General features: G+C 35.3%; 1 protein-coding gene across 1 annotated transcript; it reads right to left on the bottom strand.

Moving 5' to 3' along the window:
* Positions 1 to 455: 455 nt before the first annotated feature.
* LOC147863367 (phosphate transporter PHO1-like) lies at positions 456 to 6,846 on the bottom strand. Its single transcript, XM_087321288.1, has 14 exons — positions 6,545 to 6,846; positions 5,591 to 5,897; positions 4,814 to 5,180; positions 4,679 to 4,727; positions 4,512 to 4,583; positions 4,143 to 4,272; positions 3,919 to 4,051; positions 3,369 to 3,618; positions 3,056 to 3,160; positions 2,915 to 2,959; positions 2,494 to 2,649; positions 1,231 to 1,509; positions 944 to 1,080; positions 456 to 839 (listed from the first exon to the last, which is right to left on the bottom strand). The coding sequence occupies exons 1-14, from the start codon at positions 6,782 to 6,784 to the stop codon at positions 758 to 760; spliced, it is 2,352 nt and encodes a 783-aa protein (XP_087177414.1). The 5' UTR covers positions 6,785 to 6,846; the 3' UTR covers positions 456 to 757.
* Between the last annotated feature and the right edge of the window lie 916 nt (positions 6,847 to 7,762).

Genomic DNA, 7,762 nt, shown 5'->3' with positions numbered 1-7,762 from the left:
TTTGAGATTGGCATATGATTTTAGCCAAAAGCCTCGATCGATGTTAATATTCATCATGATGAGATATACACCGCCTACACTACTTACGAGATATGCAAAATATGTTAGATATTCCATGAGACAAGTTCCAACTCCTTAAGAAAAAGCACAAATTTACACCAACTAGCATAAGAAGGTATTTCTAAGCTCCGAGACTTTATCTACATGCGAGTACACTAAATTAACGCCATAAGTTTTTGGGCCATTCTAGTTCGCAAAACACATAAGAACACACTCCCCTCAAATAGTCCTTGCAAGAGTGCAATCTTCAGAAGTAGGGGATTATGTTACGTGCATAAACATAACTAATCATGAGATAGGTTTTTTGTGATTTTCTATAATCTTATGATATGAGTACATGTGGGTTAATTCTAAAAGAAATGAGGGTATCAATTGAATATTACAATTCTATCATGCAAGATAAATTGTTAATCCTTCCATTAGATTAAATAAGAGAAATAATACAAAATGTAGGTGATCATTAATCTTCAATCATCTGGTAAGATTCCAATTTCATGAATGTTCCCTAGAGTCACACTAACCTTCAATAAAAAGATCCACAAATCATTTAAAGCCCAATCTTGAACAAACTTGAAGAAGGGGTCTCCAATGTGATAAAGCATCAGTCATCCTAAAGTAAACCCTACGATCAAGTAAGTCATTTTCTCCTTTGATGCTTCAAATTCCAATCCAATGTATGTAGGAAAACAAGCATGATTTAATCATCGTCGACAAACGGCAGGGGGATCGCCTTGGTAGCTCTGAATTTTCCCACATTGTTGAGATGCTCATTTTCTAACCTGTTACACAATTTCAAGGATTCTAAGCTTTGGTATAAATACCAAAGGAATCAAATATGATTATTATACAAAATGAATACATTGGTTTTATGAAAATTTCTTACCTATAGAAATTCCAATGGCCTCTTCTGACAACCTCAAGCGAAGCAAAGAATAAATCAATTAAATGATGATCAAGATTCAAAAACTCCATTTGCGTGACGGATTGCATCCAAGCAAACCTCAAAACCACATTAAGCACCTATTGCAAAGCCATATCAACAATAGAAAACAATCCTCTCTATTTGTAAAGGTTTTTAAGATTCATCTCTAGGTCTCTCTCAAAATGACAACACTTTAAGATGGAAATCTATCTCAAAATAAAATGAGGTTATAGAGTAATGGTGCATACCATGGATGCAAAGTAAATATTCTTATTCTTAAGAATGAGTTGATCCCTCAACAAGTAGTTCTTTGAATTCCAATTGAGAAGACCCCAATCAATACAAAGATCCCAGTACAAACTAAACCCTGTTGCCCAAGTGGAGGCCAAAATAAACACCCACATCCACAATGTTGTCTTGTTGAAGGAGAATGTGAGAGATGCCCCTGCAGCGACAAGCGCTGAAATGTATTTCATGCCATTCGTGATATGCGATTTGTCACGCTCGTCTATCCACCTCCTCACACACTGTCACATTGGCATGCCTGAGATTTAGATGATTTCCTTTTGTCTATACCCATACAAACATATGTCACATATGCATGTGTATGTTTGTGGATGTGTATGTATGCTTGCATATGAGCATGTGCATTTTATATATATTTTAGTGTATTGTGTTTCTCATCTATTTATGTATTTGAATTTGAATATATGGGTATATGTAGATGCATGCATACTTACACATGATTATGTAGGTAGTATGTATGTACATGTATTTAAAAAAGAAACATAATGGCATGCATCCATTTGGGATTCTAGGATTAGGGTTTCCTGTTATGTATGTATAAACAGGTATATGCATGTATATTACACACATATGTGTATGTATGTATACATATATATAATTTAGCGTTTTGTGTTTCTCATCTATATATGTATTTGAATTTGAATATATGGGTATATGTAGATGCATGCATACTTACACATGAGTATGTAGGTAGTATGTATGTACATGTATTTAAAAAAGAAACACAATATCATGCATCCATTTGTGATTCTAGGATTAGGGTTTCTTGTTATGTATGCATAAACATGTATATTACACACACATATGTGTATGTATGTATACATATGTAAGAAGAATATGTGAATATAATGTTGCTTTTTGATGCTCATATGGATCGTTTTTGCTTTTTGATGTACATTGGGATGTATGTATACATGCATGCATGCATATATGTGAAATCAGAGTCTCTGTTTATATATATAGATGGAAAGAAGCACATTGATATGCAGTCATTGGTGAGATTAGGATTTCCTTTGGTACACAGAAATGGAACATTAAAATTACAACAGCATGCAGTTACTGGTGAATCTGAGATTAAGTTTTCCTTTGAAAACACATTTTCATTCAGAAAATTGTGAGTCTAAGGTAGGAGGAGAAGCAAATATGGAAACCTAACATGAGTAAATTCAATTCATTATTTAGTTGTGATGAAAAGATATTCCAACCTGCAAGAAACGCCACCAATATGGTAGCAAGCTGACAATATATGCAATCACTTGATACTTCACGCTATCTCCAGAACAGGATGCAATGTTTTCCTCTTTAAAATGGCCAACAATGCTGTAGCAAAGCACATATTCTATATTTCTGAACATGAAGACCTGAAAGAAAGTAAAATCAGAATTATTACTGAAGATTAACAACACAAGCTCTAGGTCCATCCTATTCTACAGCTAGGACTGTCTCTGACTGGAATAGAGGAGAGCACTAGAACAAAAAGGCAACCCATAATTATCCATAAACCCAATCTAGTCTATCATTTTATCCAAGCTAACATCCTTCATATTGACTCCTAATAAAAGGTTTTCTAGATATCGTAAAGACAATTTCTCAACTGCTACACATTGATGCCTTAATAGAACATACCTGGCTCGTAAGCTGATCTGCGAGAAAGAAATCTGCCATGACAACCTAAACAGGATCCAAGTTGAAGTATTGGCTAGTTAGCAATCTGTGAATAAAAAGTCTTGAGTAGTATTGCAATGATTGATTTTCCAAATTACTTACTTTGTAGAATGGTGCCAAAACACTATGCCAAAAGCATGATAAAAGGAACATTCGGGTTGATCGGTAGCATATATTCAGAGGGCAGACAAGAAGCAATACGGAAGCCTAAAAATCAGTATGAATGTAAGCAAGCGGTATATCAGGAGAAAACAATCAAAATGATGGTTCTGACATGTGAAGCCAATGATAATCAGGTACATTAGGATAAATGTTCTCAAAATGATGTTGCAGAATTTAAGAGATGCACTTTCTGATAATGGAAAATTAAAAGAGATGTTTCAAATGCCTAAGAATTGTATTAAGAGAGACATACCAATAAAACAGAGAGGGGCATGATGACAGTTAAGAATGATGATGTCCAATCTGCATACATCACAAAATGACCAAGAAGAACCCCTGTGGTTATGGCCGAGAGACATGAGACTATAAGCAGCAATTCTCGATATCTTATCTCTACATCGGGGGTGAATCCGAAGATGAATGAATAATTTATCTTCTTCTCTCTCCAAGTATATAAGTTCCATCCAAACATGGTGAGGTGGATGATCATCAAAAACAATATGCTGTAAAAGAAAATCAAAGATAGTGAAAAGGGAAGCACTGATCTTTCTCTCTCCAATGCATAAAAGTTCCATCCAAACATGATGAGGTGGGTTATGGCCACGAATGATATAGTGGAAAAGAATATCAAAGTGAGTGGCAAATGAGTGTTCCTTGAACCTTGAACTGAGTAAACAAGAACATGATCTCATGAGCTTTTGTTATTTCAAGTAGCTAATGTGAAATTACTGCCTTGCAAACAAACCAATGATTTTCTACCATAAATTCAAAGAAATATGTTCCACCGAAATTAATGTACAAACCTGAAGAGTGGAAACATCGCAGTTAGATACAAATCCTTTTCTTCATCAAGCACCTCATCTTTTCGAAACCACTTCACGTCAAGCAGGAGAAAGAAGGCAATTAAACAAGATAAGGAGAACCCTGTGAATAGACCTATATGAGAGTCCAAGGAAAACAAGTTACTAAAAGACATAACACAACCTTCTCCAAATGTTTGTCATTATCTCTATTCAAGAGCACTTACCTAGAAAGAAGGTTACTTTGTGAGATGCTGGCTGTCGGAAAGCTTTTAAAACTGCCATACCCTTCTTGCGATCGCCATTTGCAAAAAGCTTTATGAATTTCTTTTCCAGTTCTTCCATCAATCTTAAGGCCTGCTAGCATAAGAAAAACGAAAATACAAGATGAAACCATAAGAAGGTTGAATTTTGGAGAAATTTTCATATGCCACACATTTTTCTGCATTTGCAAAAATGCCAAAGAAATCCACATGCCCTAATGATCACAACGGAATATGAGTCATACGAAGATTTGGACTGGATATACAATAATGATACATGTTATGGATGCAAGTTCAAATCTTATGAGGGGGGGGGTTTATCTATAACTATACCTTATCTGAGGAATGGAAATAAGCTTTGTCCACAACTTTCATGTATGATGAAGAGGCATCTCTCCCAGAAGTCTGAAAAAATTAACGAAAATGAAAAGCTTTGCACTGTATGCACTGCCATAAATGATAATGTATTCACTATCCACAAAGTTTAGATGTTTACTAACCTTGTCATATTTCTTCAATATTTTGGAGAATGCTGTGAAGTTCAAGGTGCTACAAGATCAATGCATTTGATTAAGATATTGTGAAGAGAGCAATAGCGTTGGTTGTCTAAAGCTATTCATGTCAAAGGACCTAACCTGAAACTTTTCAATAAGTTAAGCCCACGATATAATTCCATGCACGCATCACGCAACATCTTCTCAGCATATTGCAATCGTTTTCTATCCAATCTCGTGGGATTACTTCTCGAACTTGCATCATCGGTCTTCATGTGGTTTGAGATATCATCGACAATCTTTTGAGCAACAGATGCAAGTGCTAATGTGGGAGTAGCTCGAGGAACATTCAGCCCAAACAATATATTTGATGTCATTTCAGAATCAGTTCTGAGCTTGACCTTAGAAACTTTCCAGAGATCAGATTCATCTTTGCTTATCGGCACATTCGATTGATCCATGTTGACAATGACAGCATCATTCCGCTCTTCCAATTCATAAGCATTCGCTGACCCAAGAAAGACATATAGGAAGTGTTAAGAGCATGCAGGTAACATTACATTAAAGAATTTAATTAGGCCAAGATAGTTTTATTTCATCATTCACAATTGCACAGTCCGGACTGCTATAGTCTAGACATTGACCAGGGTTTAACTAGTATATAGAGGACTAGCTATCCTGTTGTGCACTTCTTCATTATATTGATTCATCTAGAGTTCTCCATTCTCTCATTGCAAGGATATATGCATACTTTAAGGTACAAACAAGTTGCTAAACTTCCATCGAATGACGACTAGATCTCAACAGCTATGATTTGGAGGTAGATTTAAGTCCTAAGGTTAATTGATATGCTTTTAAAGTGCTAGCTACCCTGTAATGCAATCAATCCTAATAAATGACAAAATATATTCCACCAACCTCTTAAACTGTAGGATGTTGATGAATCGGCATCCTCCCCATCTTGATTCATGAGGTCTTGCTTATCAATCAGTGCCTTTTTAATCTTTTCTAGCTTTATCAACTGATCTTTGATCTTCTCCCCTACGTCAAGATATTCATCCTCTTTATCCTTGTAAAACTTATTCACTTTGTTGAGCTGCCCATCTAATCTTCCAAAGAAAATCTTATCCCCCTCAATGTCTTCACACGGCATCAATAGCTCAGTTTCATACAATCCAAGCTCGTGTTCCAATCCAGAGCTTCCATTGGGTTGTTGCAAGTGCACCTAAGAACAAACATTATCACCCCATTTTGGAATATGAACTGAATATCTGAAATTTAAATACATTATTGACACATCATATTTACATGCATATATACATCTAAAATATGGTATATCATATACTTATGTATATACATACAAAACCTAAACCTTAAAGTTCTTGATTAATAGATACTAGGTACACCCTCTCAGACAAAAGTGTGGATATTTTGTACTCGACTAGATATGTTTGATACAATGTTAATCAATCCCATTCCTAAATCATGGTAGATGTATAGATTCATAAATGTATATCTGATGTATACCTGGTATATGGCATGTTTATGTGTATGCGCATTAACACTGAACCCCTAATCATGTAGTGTTTTAAGGGTTTATGTATACATATGTTGTTTATTTGTATAAACATTTATGCAAACACATATATATAGTAAATATGTATGTTCGTGTGTATACACATTAACACAGAACCCCTAATCAGGTAGTGTTTTTAGGGTTTATGTATACATACGTTGTTTATTTGTATAAACATTTATGCACACATATATATGGTAAATATGTATGTTCCTGTGTATGTTTACGCATATATATATATATGCACAGCATGTTATTGGTAATGATATGTATATGTATATATGTATGTAATGTACCTTCACAGATAGATTGAAGTTGACGAGCCTTTTGGACATACGGCGTGTGAGGGTTCGAAGGTGTTGGAATGACGGCATCCGAATGTGTTTGAAGCTATGGCCATCTGCTTGTGATTGTTGATCACTACCATGACTGCTCTTCACATGCTCTAGGTCTTTTTTCAGTTGCTTATAGTCACAATATGCATCTCCCCATTCCGGTACAAGCTGGCTCTCTAAGCTTCCATAGAAATTCACCATAGCTCAAAATGGTGTGTGTGTGTGTGTGTGTGTGTGTGTGTGTGTGTGTGTGTGTGTCTGTGTCTGTGTATTATAGAGGAAACTCAAAATAAGTTATTTAGTTATCTGTTTAAGGAATAATAAACAGATATATGTGCTGATTGTTGATCAAAATAGTCAAAAACCTAAGATACATACATACATACATATATATATAGGTGTTAAAATTATTAATCCAGAAATTTGAAACCCAAAATCAAGATCAAAATCGTGTATGCTCTAATTTCTGATCGAATGACTAAACCCAAAAAAACTCCAAGATTTATATATATGTAACTAGGTTTTAAGATTGTGTGATCAAAAGGATCAAAATCCCAAAATGAAGAGGAGGAGGATTACAGGGTGCGCTGAAAGAAGTTGTTAATCAAAAGATCATAAGCTAAAGAAAAGCGAGATTGAGTACAATAAGCTGATTTCTACATACGTTTATGTATATAATAGTCAATACTAACAGAAATGGACAAAGTATGTGAGACTTTTACAGTATATCCTTTTTGTTTATTTCCGGATAATCTGTCACCAATCTCTATTACCCAAGTGGGCTTCGGCTTCACCGGAATTCCTGTATTTTGACAGATTCTCTTGCCCATATTAAACTATCTAGACTAATTTGTCGTGTATGTTGACATATCAGAATAGGTCAAACCCAAAATTTATCAGACACCCCAACTCCCGAGATGTCAGAAGAGGTCAAAGCTAACGTCTCCAGAAACCCCCCCATTACCTTACCTAAATCCAGTGATAGTTGGATTGGATTCCTTTGATGGATCTACCCTGTCAGATAACTGATAATCACCTTGCTAGAATAGCCGCCCCTTAGATTTTGATAAACGCAAATCATGGATCGATTCGATCGATAACTTCATCTTCGTTCCTTCGATTCGATTGTTTATTCGTCTGCATCTGGATTCATCAATGGGATCGTTCGTTTGTTCGCAT

The sequence above is a fragment of the Azolla caroliniana genome, unplaced genomic scaffold, assembly GCF_043228905.1.
Source record: "Azolla caroliniana isolate FFs.n. ecotype wild unplaced genomic scaffold, voAzoCaro1.0.p SCAF_6, whole genome shotgun sequence".
Taxonomy (NCBI): Eukaryota; Viridiplantae; Streptophyta; class Polypodiopsida; order Salviniales; family Salviniaceae; genus Azolla; species Azolla caroliniana.
This window is presented reverse-complemented; position numbering and strand designations above follow the sequence as displayed.